Source organism: Vanessa atalanta, chromosome 20 (assembly GCF_905147765.1).
Source record: "Vanessa atalanta chromosome 20, ilVanAtal1.2, whole genome shotgun sequence".
NCBI lineage: Eukaryota > Metazoa > Arthropoda > Insecta > Lepidoptera > Nymphalidae > Vanessa > Vanessa atalanta.
In genome coordinates, this window is record NC_061890.1 from 1,295,650 (window position 1) to 1,322,945 (window position 27,296).

The 27,296-nt window shown below is 33.2% G+C and overlaps 1 protein-coding gene across 8 annotated transcripts in view; it reads right to left on the bottom strand.

Moving 5' to 3' along the window:
* The window catches only part of LOC125071998 (T-box transcription factor TBX3-like), a 109,898-nt gene extending 99,233 nt beyond the window's left edge, over positions 1-10,665 (bottom strand). For all 8 annotated transcript variants that reach the window (XM_047682459.1, XM_047682452.1, XM_047682458.1 and 5 more), the window contains exon 1: positions 10,162-10,665. In XM_047682459.1, the coding sequence (XP_047538415.1) occupies positions 10,162-10,481 (320 nt within the window). In that variant the 5' untranslated portion in view covers positions 10,482-10,665. The remainder of the gene's footprint in view (positions 1-10,161) is intronic.
* Positions 10,666-27,296: the final 16,631 nt, after the last annotated feature.

The window sequence follows — 27,296 nt, forward strand, 5'->3', positions numbered from 1 at the left end:
CTGCGAACTTAATATCATATAGGTAACATATATCACACGTTATCAAGTGAGTATTCAATATGGACATTGTTAGCGTAATAAATATATTAATATAAATGACAATTAATAATGGAGACGATAGATACAATAATGACAATTAAATTAAGGACTTCTGATGTAGTTCTAACTATTATTAAGAAGTTGCTCTTGTAGCTGATTATTTTCTCCAGTTAGATAGATAAGAAACATAATTAAAACACCTATTCGTTTAATAATGACATATTTCGAAATAATGAAAAAAAATCACAGGTTTTGTTCCCGATTTAATTACGCAGTTTTCTATTACAGAATACCGCTACATACAACGCTTCTTAATAATTTAACTTGTCTAAGTTAAAACAAATCCAAGATAATTTGAAGGTAGGTATATCTAACGATACCTCTACCGAAACCGACCAGAACTTCACTAGTTGGGTATTATTTATCTAGAAAAAGTTATATATTTTATGTGTAGATAATATCAAATATGTAGATAGAGTAGATAGATCTTTATAAAATACCTTCAAATTAATTTTGAATATAGGTACCCGACTGGATTGGAGAGGATTGCTTAGATACTATTACCTTAATTATTAAATTAACCGTGTTTGTTACTTAATTTTACCTCCACTGCTCATTGGCTGATGGCAGCCGATGACGTAATCTTCGACCAATGAGCATTTAATGTTAATCCAGATTATTAAATCTGAATTCTCAGGATTTCAGTAACAGGCGACTAGTCTCACGTCTCAATAAATTGTATGTAAGGGAACAAAGTTAGTTACGTATATGCAAGCAAGATTCTGGAATGTCATTAATTAAACGCCTCGAACAGTCTTGGACATTTTGCGGGAACGTAAGTATTCTCGCTTTGTTCTTCTGCAAGTCTAACTTAATACAAGTCGGTAGCTATCTCGGCGCGGGAAGGATTTGTAATTAGTCTTAGTCTAAGAATATCAGCGTGCACTGAATTGGTGACGAGACGTTTAATGTAGTAAGATTAGATACTTTAACTAGAGTTGGGTAAAGTTACGGTTCAATGTGCTACAGGAGAAAAGGCGTTTACTCTTGAGAAGATTCGGAACTGAGGTTACGCTGTTGTTGGTACGCGTAGAAGAATTACCGATGTATACTGATGATGATGAAGTAGACAAGTGTGTGCGCTAACACAGATTTACTCTATTCGTTAACACTGACAGTAAATCCGACACGACCGGAAAGAATTAAGTCGCAGGACTAACTAACGGTTATACGTTATTTTCAACACAAGCATACCTCACTGATGACGTTTATTCAAATTTAGAAAAGTGATCTCCTGATACTTGCTTCTTCTAATTTTTTTGCTGTTTTCCACTGATTAGAGGAATATTGTTTGACGGTAGAAAAGCTGGTAATTAATAAATAATCAACCTAACATTTACATCCTACCATCTGGTAATGTTTGCAACGAAAACATTCGCAATAACAATTCATTTTTTTTTTAAATAAACAATTAATTATCGTCATTTGTCTGTTCGCTGATCTCTAATCGACACAAATTGAAAAGTTTCAAATCGATCTATATTAACGATGCACTGAAGTTTGTTTACAGATCGCCTTACAGGCCGCGCCCACAAGATGGCCGTCGTGTGGCCGGTCGAAATTACTTCTGCCTGAGTGGAACTAAGCAGAATGAGACAGAACGTTTTGGCGTAACAATACTAGTGAAGAATTATAAAAAAAAATAATCCTGAAATTAAAAAAAAAGTACATTTTTATTCTTTTAAAACTTTCAACTGTTGGAGAGCTATTCTGTGCTTAGTTAAACCGAACGTGCAGTTTCATAAATTAAGAACCGCTGGTAATACAAATATTTTTAACACAATTCCAATTAGATTATCGTTAAGCTTAAGTCAAAATAACCTTTGCCTAACAGTCATTATTAAAAACGTTACTTATTCAAATATTGGAATACAAAATTCCAATAAGATTCGAAAATTCAATGTAAAAGTGAAACTCATCGTAAACAAAGTACATCACTAGGTTAATTAAACAGCTCTATCAAATTACCGTTAATCGCTCATGAATCCAATTTAAAAATCGATTAAATGATCGATGTTGGCAGTCCGTTTCTCTATAAACGCGATTCTAGCCCCCAATAAACGATTACTTTAATAGCGTAATTTTATTGGCATATTGCATGAAATAATTTCTGCCCTGTAATTTTCTGCACATAGCCCTATAGGTTCCAACGTTGTCTTTAATTTAAGGCACTCGATAAACTTGTTTAGTTAACCTCGTGTGTAAATATTTTCCATAGTTTTGATGTAAATCGTTTTACAATTATACATCAGGTGCATATAATATGGATCAAAGGAAAATTATTTTGATTGCTTCATTTTTATTTGTATCGGAAATTTGTTACAAAACAATATATACCTGTGATGAATTCCGAAGTGACTCAGTGGATCGATGCGTCAAACTTAGTGAAGATCGCTCCCAAGCAACGTGTTCTCGTGTGTTTATATCTCAACTCAGCAGCGTTATAAACAAAGAAATTCTAGGAAACCTGCGTGTTTCGCAAATTACAGGTGTATCAATCCACACTAAACAACGTACCTACTGCTCCAATACTTCTCCTTAAGGAGAGATCTTGGAGTGTTCCTGAAAAGTTAATTTAAAAATGGAATCTGATTGTGCTATTTACAGCCATTGAGCTTATAAATGAGGTTTCAATGTAAGAGAAACCTTTTATTGTCTGTCTCGGTAGATTTGACCTTTCGAAATAGAGCTTTACGTTTAATTAAAATGGTAACTATTGAAACTGCTTGTAAGATGTTGCATAAATAGGCACTTGAATATTAATCAGTTTCTTAGACATAATGTTCGATTTTTTTTTTGTTAGATAATATTTTTCTTTTCTTTTAGAAAGTAGTTTTAAATTTTTGTATAGAAAGACAAAGTTTTTTTTTTTTAATAAAAGTATTAACAAACAACATCAATTTTAATGATGTACACGTCTATAACAGCCACGATACAAAATTGAATAAATTCTTTTAATCTTTTCATAGACACTATTGTGGAATTTATTGCAATAAAATTAACCAAAAAAGGCTGCAATTTTAAATGAAAAAAAAAAAACGTATAAAGAAGAACGCTAATTTTACAACCGTTTCCTTCGAAGCATTTATTAAACTCGAGGCGGTTTTGGTAATAAAAAACTCCATCGTTCTTAATACGAATAAACGTCAATGTCATTCTGACGCGCCATTTTGTCATCAATTAGACACAATATTAAATATTTGCTCGCTGTCCATTATAAAGCGTGACATGATATCATTAATGCATACTTTACGGCCCTTATCAGAATTGTTAGTTATTAATAAAACAGACGTTACAATACAGAATAAGTGTTAGGTATCTTTGTAAAATACATACAAGGTAAACAAACTATTATTAAAGCGGTTTACGATTTGAAAACAAATAAAGAATAATATTTTCACTCTATGTTTCTTTATATGGTAAGTTAAATGGAAAAAATAATCTCATTTATTGTCAAGCTAATATTATTTATTTTTTAAATTCTTTTTTTTTTATTTATAAAGTAGACAAGGATGTTAAATTACTATTTTTTAAATGATGTCATATGTATTTGTTATGACGACGATAGGTACTAGAACCGATATTTAAATTAAATTGATGAATTGATAAACCGTTAGATATACATTTGAATAATTCAATTAAAACTTTACTACTAACTATATATCTACTAGATCTATAAACATATACATATATTATATATAGAGCAAACCAATTTAATTGAGCCCTTAAATCCATATTCTTGAATCCAATTTTAAAGTGTCGTATGACGCTGTATTTTTTTTACATCTAATGATTTACCGTTGAAACAGGAATTATAATATGAACAGTTTACTAAGAACATTAAGATATAATCGGTCTATGCTATTGTTTTTAAAGTATACCATTTATAACTACAGCTTTAAACAAGGTGTACCGACATTTTGTTTAATTTTTAAATCAACCCTTGCACCCAGTTTTTGTTAGATTATAATATTTTTATATATTATATAATAATTAATTCTCTGTCACGTTTTCAATGCAAAACCAAAAGAAATTTGGTGAATTTCTTTTTGACATTTGATTAGGATTTCTGATGTAGTACCTTTAACTGGTAACACTAGTGACGTAAAAAAAATATGAGAAAATTTAATAACTAGTTTTGAAGGAAATAAAATTATGGATTAATAGTATTATTAATACTTTGTCCGATTGTTACCTGTTCTCGTAATAGTGGTCGAAATTATCTATATATATAAACATATATTTAATATGGATATAATAATATACATGTATTTGCATTTTTCGATCATTTTTTTAACCTATCTATAAATAACATCAAAGCCTATCTATAAACAACATTATGATAAGTTAATTTGGCGTTTTTTAATAGCCATATGGCATATAATATACATATATAATCTCAGATAGGAATAGGTTCATTGACATATAAATAAGTTTAAAAGAAGATAAGTTGAATTTAAATTATTTACATGTACTTATAAACTTAATATAATCAGCGGGTATTGATTAAAGCGAGTTTAAAGTCCTAATTGATTATCGTTTAAGTTACCGAAGGTTTGTAGAGCTGATAAACCTGATCACTCAGTACTTAATTGTAGTGTAACAACGCAGGTCAGTCTATAATTTGATATACAGTCAGACCCGTCGGGTTCTAGTTAAAATTACACCACAAAACTGGAATGCTATTGTATTCTGGTTTATTGGGTAAATCAGTGTAATCATTACATATTATAAAATAAAGTGATACGCGTGATAAACCCAAAATTAATAAACGGATTTTTATACGGTTTTTACTTATAGACGGAGTGATTCGTGAAGGTATATAATTGATATATGTATGTAATAAGGTGTGTGTGTGTAATATATATGTGTATAATTCATTCAAGTTTTAGGCTGATGGATGATAAATGTATATCTATGTAAATACAGATGTATGTGTCCGAAAAAATTATGCCGACTATAAATACATAGGCTGTATACGACATACATAGGATGTATGACAAAATATGCCGACTATTAGAGATATGTATTATGATATTAATGCTTTATGTATCCTTATTCTAGGCGTGTGCTAGTTAAAGATACAATGAAAATAATCTGAGCTCTCATGATAAGGCTTATCTTTTTTTTGGTTTACTTATTGCCAGTATTTACGGGTAAAAATTTAAGGTACAAATTACACAGGTCACAATAAATTAAAAAATATATATAACTTGTGTAGAGAACACAGCTTAGAGAGTAATCACTAAAAATTTTACTTTTAATTGTAAAGACATGATTGTCCTGATTTTGATAAAACAAATTAGTTCATTATTTGTTAAAACAAAACGAAAATTAAAAAGGGATTTATATTTGTTTGAATTAAAGTTTATATAGCGAATATAGAATTGATATAGTCCAGTGATAAAATTAGAAAACTAACGAATAGTCTAATATCTGATACTAATTCGGACTCAAACTGAATTTTATTGTTAATGTGTTTTATACAATACATACCGTGTAGCCCTTAAATAATACATGCTTGTGGAAGTTAAATATATAAGATACATGTTTATCTTAATTCCAAAGAGCGGTTGTGTGAGCCATTTTCTATTTTTTGTTACAACCATATCTCAGTCAATAGTTTTGACGGGACACTACCATGATACAAACAGCCATAACTAATTTGACCACTTGAGGTAATGTAATTGTATAATTGTTAAGTTATGTTTCCCAGAGCCATTAAGATATATTCATAATTTTATTTTTTAACATATTTTAGGTACATTTACATAGAGAGCAGCCATTTTTGTAATATTATTTAGGTTATTAATTGTCAAAGCTAATATTATATTTATCATAAAACAATACTTATTATTTTTTTTTTATTCCGACGGATATATATTTATATTTTTCATTATTCTGTGATCGTACATTCTATGTCTACTGTATAAATAGTTGAAGTAACAATTTTAAACTTTAATAATTATAACATATTACCTGCAGAATTTCGAACGTAGAGATACTTTTAAATATTCGAACATTTAAATAATAACCGTTATAGGTTCAAAATTTAAAATATTACGAAAAAAAAAATATCTGTAATATTCATCTATGAATCTATAGAAACAAAATTTTAATAGTCATTATTTTTATTAAAACATCTTTTAAAAAAAATTATCACACGATTAAGTTTTTTTTTTAAACTTAGTAGGTACCTATACGATAAATGAGTGAACGAATGACAAGTCACTCACTGATTTCGGTAATGATAACAATCAAAACAAAATCTATTAAAATTAATTGAACGTAAGATATTTCATTCATTCTTTAAAGCAATCTAAGAAGATGTAACTTCAATGAATATTATGTCTTTACATGATTCTGTATCGAATTTTACATGTAGGTATTCCTATTCGTTACAGAAAGTTTGGGAAATGGACACGTTGGTAATACATGACCACAAATAAGTAACTAAGATGGCGTGTACTTTGTGCCTGTAATTACACTGGCTCACTCATCCAAAATACTGGAACAAAGTAACAGTAGATCACTGTTAAGAATTAGGCTAATGTCAGCAGTTTATAGGTACCATTTGTCAAATTAATTTAACCGAACTATTACGAGTTCATAAGAGGTATTTTTTATCAAGATTATCCAGTTATTTTTTAGACCACCTGATGGTAAGTGATGGCCACCGCCCAATGGTCTTTTGTGTGGTAAGAAATATTAACCATTCCTTACAGTGCCCTGAGATGTTATGTTCCTTGTGCCTGTACACTGGCTCACTCACATACCAAACCAAGACACAACAATACTAAGAATTACTGATTCGCGGTAGAATATATGACTAGTGGATGTTACCTACCCAGACGGGCTTGTAAAAAGCCTTACCAAAAGTAAATTTTTTGAAAATGGAAATAAATCCTAATGAAAGTTGCCAGTACCAAATTGTTTTCTTGGTCAAGATACAAATATAATTAAAAAAAGTAATTTGTATTAATATTTCTTACATAAGTACATGCGTTAGTAGTTTGCAGAGCGTGAGAGCTAAGATCCTCATCTCTGCCAATCAGATCCACTCACTCTTCACACCGGAATACATCAATACAAAGTATCATTGCTTGTTCATTCATTCATAACTGCACTGTCGAGGACAGTTCAATTTCAAAGTATTAAACCATTACCTACGGCGAAACAAAGTGGTATGATCGTCTGTCCATTTGTTCTTCGCTCAATGTAACAAATATACTCATTTAATTATTAGTTTTTTGATATGGTAACATTTAATAATATCTTTAATAATATGATGTAGATAAAAATATATATCATAAACAATATTTAAGTTATCCAATTAACCGGTACGAAATTATTTTATAATAATAATTTAGCATTGTTCATTATAATCATTTTTTACACTTATTTATTTTTAACTTGGTTTTTAACTTAGTTTTGCATGGCCAGTATCATTATTTACATATATATTCTTAAATTTGAAATTCATATTTACAAAGTAGGTTTGTTTTAATATTTAATAAAAATAAAAGTTGTAGGTACTACTGTGACTTTCTATTAATTAATTTACAGTAAAATTGTCTATAAAGTTCAATAATGTTAAATCACTTAAGTACATTAAAATACTATACTTCTAATTTAAAAATTAGTCAATGACGGCAATTAAAAGAAAATATTTAAACCAAAGGCACAATGCAAGAAACATTCGAGGAGGTAAGTTTTGAAAAAGTTTTTAAAAGGGTTTGGCGGGAAAAAACTGGCACATCACAAAGGAGTTCCGATTACGTTGAACAGTTTTTCTTTTTTCAAAATTTCACGCGCTTTGATGTTCGTCACCCTCGAAATTTCTGGCGCCCCTCGCTCGGATACTTTAATAAAATATTGTTTAAATGTGATTCTACTTAATAATTATAATTACTTAGTCTTTTGTAATGACGCTTAAGCACCTTTTCTTAAGACGAGTGTCTATGCTACGGTTCAATTTATTTTTTTATTATTACTTGTGTCTATAACACGTGTGGTAACAATTTTTTATATGGGAGTACTTCGAACTTTTTTCTATGCACGTGTAAGTTTCATTTACTTTTTTTCTACAATAAATATCAAAATATGGACATTTTATTTTTATATAAGCAAATATCGAAAATACTAAACGCAACCTACTTATCATATTATTTGAAAAAGTTGTAATCGTTGAAAATTGAAATTGTCTTTGAGCATCATAATTATGTTAACCGTGGTTTAATTTGTTTTTACTACAATAATCAACGGATCGAAATGATGAATGGATACTTTTAGACACAATAATTTTGCCTATAAATGGGTAATTATTAAATGAAAATTTAATAAAAAAATATCTAGTAACAAAAAAAAATCATAACGTTTTTTTTTTTTCTATGATTTTAAAATTATTGTAGCAATGACCTTAGACTTGTAACAGCTTTGAATATTGTGATAACATTTAATCAATTAGGCCTAGTTCTAGAAACATGTTTATAAAAGGTACGATGCAAGAATAGTTCATAACAAAATAATATATTTACTTGTTAGTTATAAGTATGTGACAGTTATTTTATATATTTATTACGTGATAGACGTTTTATCGTTTGTCTTAAATTTGAAATTGTTTTATGAAAGTAAAGAAAGATTCTGTTCTGTCAAATGAGTTACAGTAAATTTTTAAGTGACTATTCTGTATTAAAAAAAAAAAACATTCAATAATTACCTATATTGATTTTTAAAAGTCAAACAACTTTATGAAAGATAATTAATTATCTAAATGACAAATTTTACTACAATTATCAAATAGTTTTGACACATTAGTCGTGATACAGGTTCAATCGTAGGTAAATTAATTTAAGAAATATACATTTTAGGATCATTAAAAATACTCAGTTACCTATTTACATGTTGTTCGACGAGTTCTTTTTTTTTTTTTAATTACTATGACTGCGAATTTAAAATTAATGATCTAGTCGTCTGATGCAAAAAAAGTTTTACACCGTGTAGGCTTGATATCTTTTTTAACAAATAAATTTTAATCGTTAAAATTAAGATATTTCATTTTGCAACGTCTTTTTACAATTTAATTATTTTTAGTTCGAGTTGTAACTTAGAGGTTTTGAACTAAGAACACTGTTAACGAAACAAACTATTGAAATCTTTTAATAATACTTATATTATATAACTTATCAAAAGTATAATTATATCATTATTTCTTTGTGTGTTCATTTAGAATAAATGAATCGATATCTCAGTTTTGTGACGAGGGATTTAGTTTTCGTAATAAACTAGTTCGTCGTAATTAATCGTTCCGTCGGGTGCAGTTTTAGCGAAAAAATGCGCCTATTACGCACAGGCTGCACTACAACCCACTACTAAAAATAAACGGATATATTTACGCCTACTCCATAAATAATATCATTTGATTAACACTTTTCCTATATTTTATAAAATTGTGATTATAATTTGAATGTAGTTATCGATATATTTCTCGTGTATAAACTTAATAGGTTATAATATTCGTTCCTACAGATTTTTCTTAGTTTAAAAATTAGAATAATTTCTACCTAATAAGGGCTCTCTCTAATCAAGCGGGTTATTTTTAAGTATAGTTTTTTAAACCTGCTCTTATGTTTATTTTTATTTATAAGCCTTATAAGTCTCTGTTTTTATGTACTTAATTATTGTTGAAAACATCAAACACAATACATATATTAAAATATTTAGTGGACGCGTCTAGCAGGTTTTCAACATTAAACCGGATTGGACCGTGTCTATATTAATTAATGCCATTGTCATATAAATACAGCAATCGATTAATTATATTTTGGTAGAGTTGTTTTATAAACAACTCTGCACGCTGTCACGAGAAACACTTCATGTTTACAAATGTGAAGGCCTAGTACTGTTTACTTACCTAGTTTTATACGGACTACGTGAATTATGGGCAAATATGATGGTCACACACAACACTCAGAGCACGAATAACGGAATGAGGACCGACAGTGGGCACGATCACAGGGCGACGAGCGACGGCGGTGCTTGTGGCCGCGGGGCCGTACTGACCTGCCACTCTTGGTGATCACCATCTCGGTGCCGAGCTTGTGAAACTTCTCCCATAGGTCCTTCCCCTCGAGGGTGACTTTAGGGTCATCGACGACTCCGTCGTCGTCGGGAGGTAGCGGCGCATACGGCGGCGGCGGCGGCTTGAGCAGCGGACAGGGCGCGGACAGCGCGGCGGCAGCGGCCAGCGCGGCCGGCAGGTAAGGCGGCGGCGGCAGTGCCCCCGCCGTCAGCAGCGCCGACACCGAGAAGTCGCTCGGCCGCGGCGCCAGCAGCGGGTGGAAGGCGACGGCGTCGCGCCGCTCCGCGCCCTCGAAGCGCATGCCCGCGCCGCCCGGAATCCACGGCGTGCGCTCCACGACCGGCGTGCCCGTCGGCTCCAGCGGTCGCACTCGCGCCCGCTCATACAAGGTCCATGACGCGCCGGCGGCGGCTCGCGGTCACGCGGTGACACTCGCGCTGCGACGGCGACACTCGTTCGCTCCGTGACGACACCCGCTCGCGCGGCAGGCGTCAAACGACTGGCCGGCGGCGGCGCCGGCTCCGACACCCCTCCCGCCGCGGCCAATGGCGCGGCGCGGCCCGCCCCCGGTGCGGGGCGCGGGCGGGGCGCGGCGCCGCGAGCCTTGTTTTTTCGTCGCGGCGAGGTGTCCGCGCTCCGCCGCCGCCACACCTCGCCGCGCGGCGCGGGCGCGGGCTCGCGGCCGCTAATCTGGTTAATGCGGCGCGCGGCCGCGCGGGGGCGACGCTCGCGCCCGCCGCCGCCGCCTCCTTCTAATTGGACACGTTTCCGTTCGTTCATCAATTGAGCTCGTTACGACGATATCTTTTGTACGCCGCTCTCCACGACCTCCCGCCGCCGCTCCGCGACGCCACTCTACCACTTCCGAGCTTCTCGCCACGACGACGGTTACGGTTCCACTACGGCGCGGTCTCACCATCTCAACGAAACTTTTAACTAAGTTCAGATACACCGGAGAACTGTTCAGTAGCGATTCACTCTCACTACTTAGGTATTAGCTTGTAACGACTTCCTCTGAGCTCCTTAAATATTTTATTTATTTAGATTAACGTAGAGCACTCGAGTCGTATATAAATTCGTAAGTCGTAGCCGATAAACATAATCGTGTGTAGGTATTATATATAGAAGACTAATTCTTCTGAATTAAGATCTCATAGTGACCTAAAAATTCATTCAATTTAAAGAAAAAAAAAATACAATTCAATCATCACAAAATGCGTAGAAAGATGAAATAAAAGACAGCGACGTTAACCTTAAAACATCATTCGACGCCACCTCAATTAATTATATCTCGAATGGGCGCTGCGTCCTTACTATACTTTATTAATTTATTTTCTTTAAAGTTCTATATACTTAATATATATTTATTAAGAACCTCGTTTATGCTTTAGGAATTGCCAAGTTTGTATAATTATTTGTCATTTTGATGTTAACAATATCTGCTCTACCAAAAAAATAAAACCTAATAGTTACAAAAATTGTCGCTAGGTGGGAACTAGCTGTAAATATTGGACGAGTAGAATTATTATTTATAAAATGACATAGTTATTTCCCCCTACATAATAATTTAATAGACCCGAAGCGGCTCACAGGTTGGAACACGCGAATATTAACCAAAGACTCCAGGTTCAAATAGCGCGTCCTCACCGCGTTTTATTTTACATGCAAGCGTGTATCGGATCAAATTCAATCATATGTGTATCCACCACCCCGCGTTGGGGCAACGTGGTGGAATAAGCTCCAAAATATCTCCCCAAGAGGAAGCTTTAGACCCAAACGTGGGGCATTTGCGGTCTGTTTATTCGTTTATATATATATAATTGTGAAACAGCAAAAAATAAATGGTTATCGGTTTAAGTCAGTAGGTAGGTATTATATTTTGTAAGAACTCACTTCGTAAGTCATTCGTGTAATATTGTAAACGCTATTTTCGTAAGTATATAGTATACATTTTAACGTCATAATTGATATATAACCATTATAAAATATTTACTTTGACACAACACTATCGACCAGTATCACTATGACCAGTATCACTTCACCGGGCCCTCAACCTGCCTAAGTACCGAAATTATTAAAATTTATTTACTTAATACCAAAGCTTATATATATATATATATATATATATATAAGCTTTGGATAGAGATGTAGAGATATATAATATCTTGAATCAAATAGATATATTTTCTGTGGCGAGTTAACAATGTCATTACAGAAAAACTTTGATTATATTACCTACATAGCACATTGAAAATTATCTTTTGACGTCGCTAAGTCACGAGGGGTTCTAAGAAGTTTCCCAAGCTCGGCACCGAGATGGTGATCGCCAAGAGTGGCAGTACGGCCCCGCGGCCACAAGAACCACCGTTGCTCGTCGCCCTGTGATCGTGCCCACTGTCGGTCCTTATCCGTTATTCGTGCGGAGTGTTGTGTTTGACCATAATTCACGTAGTCCTTATTTGACATATTTTCAAAAATCTTGCTATTTATTAACACACGTGTATTTACTTCTAGTATAGTGATCAATCAGTGTCAATATTCGTTAGAGGTTACACATAAATATAAATGATTATATTATATGTAAATTGTGACTACTGAGTTTCTTGCCGGTTGTTCTCGGTATATCGACATTCCCAACAAGTTAAAAAGCTTGATAAATTGCTTGTAAGAGCCTCCTTGAATGAAGTATATTTTGATTTTAGTTTAATTCATAATAATCAATAGAGATATTTTTCGTCAAAAGAGGTCGTTCGTTTTTTTTTTTTTAATGTAAACATCTTACAAAATAACTGCAAAGGCGTTTCATTGTGAGGCATGTAAATTAAATTAGGTTATTATAATATGATCTAGACTCTACTTTATTCAACTGCACGAAATATTTGAAATAGAGTTACTAGTGAATGAGTTTTCTAACTCTGATGTAGAGTCTACATTCGGAACCGTTGGTAACTCTACGTACAATTTATTCCTACATTTAACGTAGTTACTTATGAGCAGATTTGAACTTGGTGGTAGAGTTTTGTGCAAGTCTGTGTAGGTACCACCCACTCATCCGATAATCTACAGCGTCCACCCACTATACCATTACATCCACTGATCCGTCAGGGATACATCAGAAAATAAAAGTGAAAAAGAAACTTACTAATCATTTCTTACTGAGGAGTTTATTAATTTATTGAAATAGTTACACTAACTAATCACGAAATACTTAAAACTAACTAATTATTAATTAGTTTTTAAAGGTGTTAACAATACCATGAGTAAATATGAATAAAACCGACCAAGTTCGAGTCGAACTAGCACATGAAGGATTCCGTACGTCCGTCCGTATTATCTATAGATGTGGCAAAAAATCACGTTTATATTAATATTTGTTGTTATAGCGGCAACAGAAATACATTATCTGTGAAAATTTCAACTGTCTTACTATCACGGTTCATGAGATACAGCCTGGTGACGGACAGAGAGACGGACGGACAGCGGAGTCTTAGTAACAGGGTACCGTTTTACCCTTTGGGTACGGAATCCTAATAAAAAGAGCATGAGTTCAATTTGTGTAGGTATATTTTACCATCTAAACGTACTGCCTTATTAACAAAAAATAATACGTACATTTGATATGAATCTTATAAATAATGAAGTGTTAGTCTGACATATCGTTACGCGATAATACATGAACTTGCATAAGAATTAAATTACAAGATAAATTACCTACTTGCTAAAGTTTATAAATACATTTATAATTGACTGATTACCGATATGGTCCAGCGGATACGGCTGATGGATCTTAAGCGAATGGTTGTGGGTTCAAATCAAACATTTAAATAAGGTTTCGGTACCTAAATCTGTGAAGTTATATTTTTGTTGCTTTTGAATGATATATGTCGGATTCTCTTAATCTTCAAACCTTCCCAAACATATTCCACAAAGAAACTAATTCTTGATATAGTTTCTCTAATATATAAGATAGAACCGTTTACATACATCATCTGATATACATATATATCTACCTACGTTAATTTTTTTTTTAAATATAAAAATGAATTATAAATTAAATAACTTAAAAAACATAACCACTAGGGTTGACAACGCACTGACATATTTTCGTCAAGGTGGGCAAACTCAAGGGAGATCAGCCAATACAAGACATTACTGTGCACAAGTATGTTCCCACACACAGATGCACTCTCACACAGAACCTCGTGTCTGTGACCTGATAGCCACTAGACTGACGAAACAGTCGAACATGCATGTTTATTTAGCAAGGTACGAGTAAGTTTTGCTTGTGGACTTGTTAAGTGACAACCGTATTTAGTTAAGCTAAGTTGAGTTAAGTGGCTGCAGTCCTTACGCTATGACGTAAACTCTGTGGAACCAGCTTTCGCCGGCGGTTTTACAAAACCGATACGACTTGAGAACCTTCAAGAAAAGAGCGAACACATTTCGTAAGGACGGCAAGGCACCTACGGTGTTGCAGTCTATGCGTCTGTGGTCACTTTCCATCAGATGAACCTCCTGGTCCTTTTGCCACCAATATCATAAGAAAAAAACACGTAACATTGGTTACAAGTGTATCTATGTGGCTGACGAAAAATGTCGCCCCGTAACTGATTACATAGTATGCTTCAAAGTTCGTTTTATTCGATAATTCAGCGATACTCTACATTTATCCTTTAAAACACAGACAGACAATTTCATGAAATCAATTTAACATTAGTTAGTAAAGGCTTAAACCTAAGGGACTCAGGATTCCGAGGCTTGTGTTGACTAGAAGCATCTACGTATAGGTAGTCTATTTGCCTACGAAAGCATTACAGGCTCTATAGACAGTATGTACTTATGTAGATAACTTAATGATTTAATTTTATTTTTAATTGATTAATATATACCTGTGTAAACATGGTTCAGTGGTTTGAACACGTACATTTATATCCAATAGTGTAAATTCAAACCCGGGTAAGCATTGCTGAATTTTCATGAGCTTTTATTAATTTAATCTTGTTAAAGTGAGTGACCAAATTTGTATCCACTGACCAGTATTGGAATAGCGTGGTGTAGTAATCTCTAAATCTTTTTCAAATTAAACGGCCTAAGCTCCGTATCTAACGAAACATTTACAAGGGAAAAAAATTATGAAGCCGTTCCAGCGCACGCAATATCCAGTCCTACAATAAAAAATGTAACCAGGTTTCCTGCACAAGTTTAATTTTTTAAACTTAGAACGTCTAATAATTATAGATGAAATTAAATTAATTATATTAATAAGCTTGAACAGATATCTGAACTAGAAATAGTTTATAATTACTGTTTAAATCCTGTCGGTTAGTGGTGGTTTTTTATTTGCGGCTATAGCATAAATAATATGTACCTTTAATTACTGCGAGGTACGACTTTGACATTTTATTCCATCGTATTTTATTTTTCTATTTTTAAATTATTCTATCGACGTCAACTGCCAGTATTTTCTTTATTATTCTAAGGAGATCTTATGTAAAATTAATGCACCTTTTTCTTTCATCCTCTCTATTAATAAAATAAATAATTTACTACGTGAAATTATAATCTTATTAATCTCATATCGCTTATTAGCATTTCGTTTTATGTATAAATCGTAATTAAAGAAATAATATGTACTGACATTGCATTTTAATTCTCAAAAATTAGTTATTTTTAAATTAGTCCGATATCAGCGCCATCTCTGGATGAGTAGTATACAACTTTCGTGGAACTAAAACTAGAGTACAAATGAACAGTCGTCTATCAAGAATGAACTATTTATAAAAAACGGTTTATTGCCAATGTTTATAATAATCTCATTATATTGAGGATTTTGTTAAATTAATCACTTCATTATAGTGATCATGTTTGTTAAGTAAAATTGACATAATAATGGCCGGACCAAATACTCACCAGTCAATGTGTTTTCGTTCGTGAGACCGTTATTAAGTCCCCGACGTTCGGGTGGGTGTAATTACACTGACTCACTCATAGCGATACAAGGCTTTGGTGGCAATGCGTTATACAGAGCATGGGTCATGGATATATACAATAAAGAGATATGTCTAGTATGTTTGTTTGATATATTTTTTATACATAGGTATAAAACATTAAAATTCTCATACACAAAAAACATTATGTGATTTTTAGATGGAATTATTCTCTTATAGATATAACTTTCAGTCAACCTTAGAGAACTGATTTTTTTATAACAAAGTGTTAGCTGGCAAATGGGACGCCTGATGGTAAGTGATCACCACCACCCATAGACAGTGGTAGCTTAAGAAATATTAACCATTCCTTACATCGATAATGCACCAATCTTGAAAAATAACTAACTTACTGACTCAGTCACCCTTTGAACCGGAACGCAACAATACCACGCATTTTATTTTTATTTTTACTAAATTTTATTACATTCGTCCTTAGTAGTGCGTTTTAGTCAAATTAGTAAGAATATTTAAAAAAATTGTTAAGTAATTAGTGTAGATATAAGCGACTTGGTGTAAATACTGTAATGCTTATATTTTTCAAATAAAGATTATTATTACTAACAGTATTTAAAACGGGATATTTACCATGTTTTTTATTTTTATTTGTTGGAGATCGATATTTCGACATTATCTACGAATGTCTTGTTCACGAGACTCGTATTACACGAGACATTCGTAGATAATGTCGAAATATCGAGCTCCAACAAATAAAAATAAAAAACATTTTAAATATCCCGTTTTAAATACTGTTAGTAATAAAAATAACCATGTTAATTTAAAAAGATTATTATTACTATTAATGCTTTTTGGTGTTACAATATCTGGTGAGCGAGTCAACCCAGACCACCAAGTAAAACTTTAAATATACTTTATCTAATAGAATTGTTTTATTTTCATTATATTCCTCTCAACAATTATTATTTATATTTTTTTATTATTGCAATCCTGTGTTGTATAAGTTAAGACTAGACGGAGGACTTAATTTATGTAACACTGTTGGATATAAATAAAATATTATAAATAACATCAATGTAAGGTACTACAAACACTGAAATAAGGCCTCCTCTCATTATGAGAAGAAGAAGTCTATCTATGATAGATATTGTCATTGGGAAAGAAAAGCTTAAGCGCCAAGATACTTTTGGGAAATTAGCTTTAAAGTTAAGTTAGTAACACATCATTTTCCGAAAGTACTATTTTGGCGCTGACGATATTTTAAATACGATTAATTTTCTTTCACATATACAACAACATCGTCAGAAACCCTGTATGTGTGGAATAAGCTCCAATCCTTCTCCTCGAAGGAGAGGAGTCAGCCCAGCAGTGGGATCTTTACAGGCAGTCACTTTTAACTTTAATATAAGTTTTATATTTGTGTGGGATTTCAGGGCACTCTAAGTTCCCTTTCTTTTATAGTCCGAAGGGACTACAAACAAATACGACCGGATAGAGAGTACAACACAAATATTACACAACACAATTATTGTCCGCCGAGGTGCTACTGAGGAATTAATAACTGAAAAACTTCATAATCTTTAATAGCGCGAGATACGAATCCGGGACCACACTACTAAAAAATCTGTAACACTAACCGTAACTTAAACCAAATGAAAACTTTATAGATAAATAAGATTTTTAAATACTGTTTATAGATAAATAATAACGAAATCACTGTATACAAAAGTAATCACATCTGCGAAACCGCAAAATAAGTCACTGCTTTAATGTTTATAATTAAAAAAAATAAACAAAGCGAACGTTCAAAGAAATAAAACTCCGATACAATTACTTAAATATTTATTTAGATTTTCGTCAATAACACTCGACGTTACCAAAGTGAAAAGCCCACAATTTAAATTCGTAACACTCCAATTCAGACACCTTCCCTCCATCCCCTAACCGAATTTTCCTGATCATACTCCTCTGAGCACCTATTATCCTATCTTCCGGACCCTTATTTTAAATTTACACCTCTGTCGCTGTAATCTCACGTTTGAGAAATTCGTTTCGTTCTCGATACGATTCAATTCGACAAGGTTGCTTTCGATCCGTGTTTAAGAGTTTTGTTACTTATTGAATGATAACTCGACGCTTTCGAGACGCGATTGTCGGATTTTTCTTTTTCCTGACGAATATTTTGAACTGCTATCGATTTGACGTTGATCATCTGATTATGTTTCTTTCTTTGGTTACGGTGGGGGTTACACTTCGAGATCGATTTTTCATTGTGATGTCTCCAAACGTTTGAATGAAACGCACATGATTCGAAATGGGTTAATAATGTCATTAGCATTTTTTTAATTAGCATTAGCAGCCCGTAAATGTCCCACTGCTGGGATAAAGGCCTCCTCTCCCTTTGAGGAGAAGGTTTGGAGCATATTCCACCACGCTGCTCCAATGCGGGTTGGCGGAATACACATGTGGCAGAATTTCGTTGAAATTAGACACATGCAGGTTTCCTCACGATGTTTTCCTTCACCGCCGAGCACGAGATGAATTATAAACACAAATTAAGCACATGAAATTTCAGTGGTGCCTGCCTGGGTTTGAACCCGAAATCATCGGTTAAGATGCACGCGTTCTAGCCACTGGGCCATCTCGGCTATGTCAAGTGTGTCGTTATTGTTTTTTGGTTAATATGTCACCTTTACCTTACAAACACACACCACATTAACTACACCACTACACCTTTAAATCATTTTTTTAATCGCCGATCATCAAATGACTTATAAACACAAATTAAATAGACCTTCGTGTAAATTAAATAGTGTTCTCTCAAGATCAACGTAAAACCACCAAAAGCACAACCACTCAGTGGAACCAGCTTTTACCAGCAGTTTTTCCGAACCGATACGACTTGGGAACCTTCAAGAAAAGAGCGTACTCCTTCCTTAAAGCCAACTGCAAACCCCCCCGGCGTTATAGTCACTTTCGATCAGGTGAGCCTTCTGCTCTTTTGCCACATAAAAAAAGAGTTCTCTTCAAAACCCTTGACTTATGTAAACGATACTTCTATTACATAACAAACTAATTTCCGCCAACGAGGGGTGTTATCATGTCTTAGGTTCTCTATGTTCAATTCTGTATCTTTTACAACCTGTATTCATAATCTTCGGTTGATTAGTTAACACGTAAAATCGTAACAAATCAACTTTCGCATTTATAAAATTAATTCGAATATAAATATTTATAAAACATTGTGACATTAGGGCAAAAGATATTTAGTCTGTGGTAATTGAATAATTTTTAAATATAACTAAACGAACCTCTTTTTATTTCGTTTTCGTAGCACTTGATCATAAAAAAAAATAAAAAAAAAAACAGTATAATCTGTTAGCGTATTATTAATGGTACAATATGCGAGATCTAAGTAGCCGGTCAGATATTAGTCACGAGTCGCTGCGCAGATACAGTCTTTAGAAAGAAACGCGTCGAGCGCAGCCGGTAAGTCGGACTAAAGGAATATTCATATATAACGCGATTACAATTACGTAAATGCTTGCTCATTGCTTTTTTTACACGCAAGAAGGTCTCGGAGAATAGGTAAACCAAAGATATGTATAATAAAGTTTCAAACCTTTTATAGCAATCGCATTATGGACATACCAGCGACCCGCCACAGCTTCGCACGGATGCTGTTTATTATAAAAGTAATTATATATTATAAATTAAATTTACCTTATAACACAGAATACTTAGAAATAATATGGCTTTATATAACTAAAAAAAATATTAGAATTCGACCATATCTTCTAGAGATTACCCCCTATAATCTCTTTATAGTATAATCGTAGTATTAAATGTAATGACTTCTGTCTCCTCTAAGATTCTGTTCTCGATTGTGTAGCACGTCACATTTGTCAATGCAAGGCTAGATGCTTTTTATGACATCAGCTGGATTCGTTAGACCAATGGAATTCTAAAATATATTATTTTTTTGTATTATTACGAGCAAATGGGCCACCTGATGGTGAGAGAACACCATCGCCCATAGACAATGGCGCTGTAAGAAATATTAACCATTTCTTACATCGCCAATGCGCCACCAACCTTAGGAACTAACGTGTGCCTTGTGTCTAGTTACACTGGCTCATTCACCCTTCAAACTGGAACACAACAATACTAAGTATTGTTGTTTGGAGGTAGACTATATGTCTTTTGGACAATACATACCAAGACGGGCTTGCTCAAAGAAGTGTCTATCTGTGTCTATCTATAATTTGTCGAATATATTAAACACATGGTATATTTTACACAATATAAACATAAAGTAAATATATTAATACATTTATATAATTTTAAATTATATATATACCGAGGTAATTAAAAGTAAGATTCTTTTTCATTGATGGCTTCCTATTTTATGTCGGCTGTAAATTGGTTCTATGCTTAATGCTTCGGAGATGTATTCGAAGAATTTCTTAATATTTATGATATTATAAATCTACTGAATTGAACTCAACTTGTGAATCGTTACAAGAATACATTAAATATAAAGCTGGCGGCTGAGAATGTAGATTCCAATGCGAAGCCGGCAAAGAACTCAGTAGTTTTTCATGAATTAAATTGTATAATACATTAATTGTATTCAATTAAATTTATTTATTCGGCATGGGAATAAGTAATTGATAGATACTAGTCCTACGTTTGTTTTTATCATCCGTATTGCATTGAATAATAATCATGAATCCTAAAAAAGCATGATATTTAAAGTATTTATTCCTCACACGACCATTCTCTGGAACCAATACGACCTTTTGCGAACCGATTCGACAGGAAAAGTTTCTTAAAGGTCACGCGCCCGCAAGGCCCGTGGTGTTGCAGATGTCCATGAGCGGTGGTAGTAAATCCTCTTGGCTGTTTGCCAATTCAACCGTAAAAAAAATATCTTATTTTTTTATTAAAGGTATAAATTTATTATTTGGTAAATGGTCGAGAATAATAATAATAATTATAATAACAATCATTATTATGAAATAAGCAACATGCACATATATTTATATAGAATGACTTATAGTACAATAATATACCTTAGCAGACCTTATAGTACAATAATATAATTGCTTAAATTGATGACTTCTAATTAATTTTAGGAATAAACGATAAAATTAAATAGTAAGGCAACGCTTGTAGACACTGGTACTGCAAAAAGTATACCATTCTTTGTCGGGTTTTATAGCCGATGTCCATCTCTGTGGTACAAGCTTGCTTCAAACCATATTTCATCGAATACGGTTCAGTTTGACCGTAACAGCGTTAAAAACGTACAGACAAACATAGTTACTTTCGCATCTGTAATATTAATAAAGATAAGATTCTACAGTTATTTTTAACTTGATTTATTAGTAAATTTATATCTTATGCCAAAAATAAATGGTTTAATAAGTCATACATGTTAAAAAAGCGTGGGCTTAGAGTTTGTTGACGTAAATATATTGTGGAGACGAGTAACTACTTCGCTTGTTGGTATTTATTTTCAGAATAATCATTCGTTCGGAGGTTTCCCGGTGGTCGGTTTACATTTAATTAAAATCTGTAACATTACCATACAAAATTGCTTTCATAAGTCCAACTTAAATAAAGAATATTTAGATTTGATTTGATTTGATATCTAGCTAAGTTGTGATATACCCTCAACCGTGGATATTCACTGTGCACTTTTAACATAATGAGTTATGTTTGAGTGATATACAGGTACGTACTCGAAGACAGACGCTGTCGGTTTTAAACCACACAGTCCCACGCCTGATGAGCCGATATTTTTTTTTATGATATCGGTAGGCGGACGAGCAAATGGGCTACCTGATGGTATGTGGTCACCACCGCCCATAGACAAAGGCGTTTTATGTAATATTAACCATTCCTTACATCACCAATGCGCCACCAACCTTGGGAACTAAGTTGTTACGTCCCTTGTGCCTGTAGTTACACTGGCTCACTGATTATTTTTAACGTTAATCCCATTTTGGAAGCATTGCATCACAGCTATTATCTACTTGCTTCTATAGAATGTTTTGGTCTGAAATTTCGCCCGCGAGACTATAGACAGATGCCCGCACTCATCTGCCAACGCTTCTGTCGATACGCCATGGCATCTAAGATATCATGTCCCATGTGTATTTATTAACTTACTCACTTTTTAAACACGTACATAGTAATATTATGAAAATTACTATTTAGCGGGAGAATCAATGTTAAGTGAGTTACTCAGACGGTATTTTATGAATTATTTCTATCTGTAAAATTACAAAGCTGGATATAAATTCTAATGAATGAACTAAACTACCCCGTTGGTCTAGTAGGTCCTTGGTTTAACCCCGGGTCGGAATATAAAAAAATATTGTTATCGTCTGCCAAGAATAACCATTATCATGTGCTTAGCACATGAAAATTCAGTGGTGCTTGTCTGGGTTTGAACATGAAATCATGGTTTAACGCGTGCAGCGTTCTAACCACTGGGCTATCTCGGCTCATCATCTGAATAATCTTTAATTGTTTTCATCTCTACAGGATATTTCTTGGATCCCAGAGAAATGTGAGTTAGTTATTATATATCAGCAACAGAACTCGTGTAACATAATTTCTTTTAGGCTTGGAATGATCTTAACTGTACTGAATGAACTTCGAAGGTTTAACTGTTGTTGAATCCGGTAACAAAACACTAAACACCATTATCATATAACTGTGTACTATCACAAAACACGAACTACATCAATAATAATCAAGTCTAATTAGGTTAAATGGTGACTTCGAAACTTTCGAACAACGAGTAATTTTTACGGCGCATTTTCGAAGAAAATCACAGTGGGTGGGCGCATGTGGACCTCTCGCTGCGATCGCATTTAGAACCTTAAAACCGAGCAATAAAATACACTTCCGTTTGACGAGGTGTTTTTATAGGGTGGTTTAATTCGTATTTAGTTTAGAATTGTTAGCGTTTTATTGATAAAATAAAGTTTTTTTTTTTTTTTTACATTATATCGTGAAGGAAGTTTTTATTGATCTATGTTTGTCGGCGCGTCCAGCTCGCATGGGAACATCTCGCCCTGATATAGCGTTGATAACGCTAATTCGTCGGCAAAGATCAATCATAGTACTTGTGACATTCATACCCATTTCGACGGCAATAGTTACCGCTGTAAAATATATAGCCGGCTGTTTGAGAGGCTGGGAATTAGGCTTCCGTTTTGAGTGTATTATACGACGCGGAAATTTGTTAGGTTAGCTTTTAAATGTCCCAGTGTAGAGCTAAGGTCACTTAACCTTTCGGGGAGGTGTTTCACGATGTTAGACCGAGCATCAGGATAGATATACACAAATTATACTCTTGACACGCCTGTGTTTGAACCCGTATTCTTCGGTTTTAATTTTTGAGTTCCAACCGCTGGGCTATCTCGGTCCCTAGTTATACAGATAGGTACAATAATAAGCTTATCTGTCCTGCTGAGGAGCCTTAATTAAGCTAAAGGTTATTGCATCACGGTCCAATGCGACCTACATACATTTGGCAAAATACGATGACGGGTGACGTCACATGCAGTTTCGTCATGATATTTTCCGCGGTATTTACCCGGATTTGAACTCAAATCGGTGGTAAGGCATGGTTAATATTTCTTACAGCACCAATATCTATATAGGGCATTGACCACTTTTCATCTGGTGGCCACCACTTGTTCACCTACATTATAAAAAGAGAACTCATAATCTTCAAATTTGTTTCAATCAAATTTCTTTCTTTATAAATTGAATAATTAAAAAAAAAAAGAATCTTATTTAAAATATTTTTCATCGATACAATTATCACATCAGTCTCAACCATATAAAGACGAGAAACTATTTCACAATTCTAAGAATTCCCGAGGAGTACCGGAGTTTCCTTGTTATGTTAAAACGCACACATGCACAACCGTACTTATTATTATTCCTTAAAATTAATCATTTGAATATCAATGAATCAATACTACAGACTACTTTTTGGAATGAACTACTAAGATAAGATTTTTTTTTAATCTATGCTCCACACATTCACATCTAGAAACACAGTCACGCATCGCTACCCATGTGAAGACCTCTCGAGACCTAGGGGACCTAGAGGGGACCTAACTTCTAAGTGAAAGGATATACATACACCTACCTATTTTAGGTTCTTATGTAAGTCCTAAAGTAGTTACCGAGTGCTTCAAACCCTTATATCACAAAAATAGTCTTAACTTCTTAAAAGCCTAAATAATAACGATTAATTTTCACTTTTCCGTTGAGAAAACTATTTATTCAATCTGTAAGCGTTCAAAAATGTTTTAATTAATCTGTGACTACTCTTATGTTTAGAGTTTACCTCATACAACTAAAAAAAATATATATTTTTTAGCCTGATGAAATAACGCGGATCTTTGTCTGAAATAATTAAAAAAATAAACTTCAAGGAATGTTCAAACGAATGGTATTCATGTTTAAGATTTTGAAATCAGAACAAGAAGACTGAATTGTGTTGAAGACGTGTTTTTTTTTTTAAATAATTGTTATTTTTTTAAGGCAAAAGGTAAAAAGTATTCGTAATAGCTGAATGTAAAACTAATACTTGATAAGCATTATTACAATGAAAATGACGTATATATAAAAAATACTCTCTGCATAATAAAAATAAAAGTACTATTTATAAGCTTTGGGCGAAATCATCGTAAGAAGCGGATGGTTTTAATCACATATCCATAATATGGAGTTTAACTTGGTTTTAAAATAGTGTCAGTGATTATAAAAAAGGTAAACTTGCTTACTGATTTTAAATAATTTATTTTACGCACACCTAGGAAACTGTTAAAACCATTTCAAATGAATTCGTTATTTAAAAATATAACCTTAAATATCACTCTTTTAGAACTTTTTAATATCAATAATAGCTATAAGTATATTTCTGTTTTATTTTTTTAAAACTATGGCAGTCATGCGTCGTAAAGAAAATACATAAAAGTTACCCCTTATTTTACTCCCTTGAATTTGAAATTACCAAAAATCTGTTCACAGTGGGCGTTTATATCGCGTAAGGAGTTACTATGTAAAATTCCAAGTCAATCGGAGTATAGTTTTAAGATCTCGTGATATTTCGCTTTCGCTGTATTTTATTGTAGCTGTAGTGGTATCTCGCTAGCAACCCGTCCCGGCTTCACTTGGTATAAGGTTTTATATACAGGTTTTATAATTATACAATTTTTAGATTGAAGAATGACTATGACATTCTTTTTTTTTATTTAAATTTTGTTAGGAAGTTTGACGAGCAAAGGTTTTACTTTTTGGTAAGTCACCCTTGCCCATAGACATTAGCAGCCTGTAAATTTCCCACTGCTGGGCTAAGGCCTCCTCTCCCTTGAGGAGAAGGTTTGGAGCATATTCCACCACGCTGCTCCAATGCGGGTTTGTGGAATACACTTGTGGCAGAATTTCGTTGAAATTAGCTACATGCAGGTTTCCTCACGATGTTTTCCTTGACCGCCGAGCACGAGATGAATTATAAACACAAATTAAGCACATGAAAATTCAGTGGTGCCTGCCTGGGCTTGAACCCGAAATCATCGGTTAAGATGCACGCGTTCTAACCACTGGGCCATCTCGGATCTTAGACACTGCTATTCTAACAATGATATTATTAATCTCACATACATAAAAATTCGCTACCAACAAGGGGTCTGGAGTTACATCCTTTGTGCCTACCTAATATAACTGTGTTATTTAAGTGAAAAGAGTAACTATTAATTTTCTTCACAGTAAAATCTACATTTCGAACCGGTGGTACATACCATTGAATAAAATTTAATACTGAAGGTAATAATGACAATTTCAAATTAAAATTGACATAAGTTCTGTAATTAGAATGAACAGACTAACAAATGAGTTTCTAGTCGGTTCTACTCGGTAGAATCTACTTTCTGAACCGGTAGTAACTTTACATTTATCTAATTCAACACTGTGACATGATTCAAAAACTTTTATGAGTGTACTTGAGTAAAGAATATTTTGATATTTATTGACTTTAATATGTTTTGATGAACAGATGTACAGAACACAGGGAAAAAGTATTTATCAATACGTCTAATATATATATATAAAATAACTATTATCAGTTTTAAGGTTAGATCCCCTCCCTTAGAAGTCTACACAACTTAGCCGTAAACTTATTGAACTCTTTAACCAATCTTTAACTAAAAACTTAATACTAAAAATAAAACTAACTTAATCTTTAACGAAAAATCTTTTACTAAAAACTAGCACTTATTTAAAAAAAAAAACTTAACACATAACGAATCCTTTTCAAACATATCTTACCTATTTTAAAGGTACCTAAGACAACTTAACATAATATATAATAGTACCTACTATTTTTTTTAAGGTTCTATTAAATAAACTAATCAATTTATAAAATAAAATAATTTGGCATAGATAAATAAATATTAAAATTTCATAGATCGACTCTACTAAATCATCCGTGTTGAAACGCCATCTACCGGAGAGTGGCGCTGATTGTTTCAAATTGATATTTTTGTAATATCACCTAACCGTAACCAATAAGTTCTAACTCATGATGCAGTTACTTTTACGTCGGTAATATTTTGGATTAAAAGATTTATTTTTTAAAAATTTAAATATATTTTCCTCAAAGAAGTATTTATGAATAAATAACTCATTAAACGTCGTTTAATCATTATATAATTGAAAATAATTCAGCAATAATCAATAACAAAAAATGGGTCTTTGCTATATAAACCGTATCTAATAACCTATATAAATAAATTAATATTTACCTTTTAATATAGTTAGTAGATCTCAAATTCATTACAATTAAGTATGACGTACGTAATTTCTTTTTTTTATGACTTATGTAACTGAGGCTACAGCCCAAAATCATTCCACCGTGTCAATGATATTAATACCTACAAAGATAAAACTTTGATAAAAAAAATCCGTCACAAACATAAATGACATGCGTTCGAAATCGATAACCTTAAACAAATCGATGATCAAACTCGATACAACGAAACGAGTACCAACGTTTAAGAAACTCCCGTTAATAACCAACAAACGCCGAAATGAAGACGGACAAGAAAATAAAATATCATAAAAAGTTTACCGCTAAA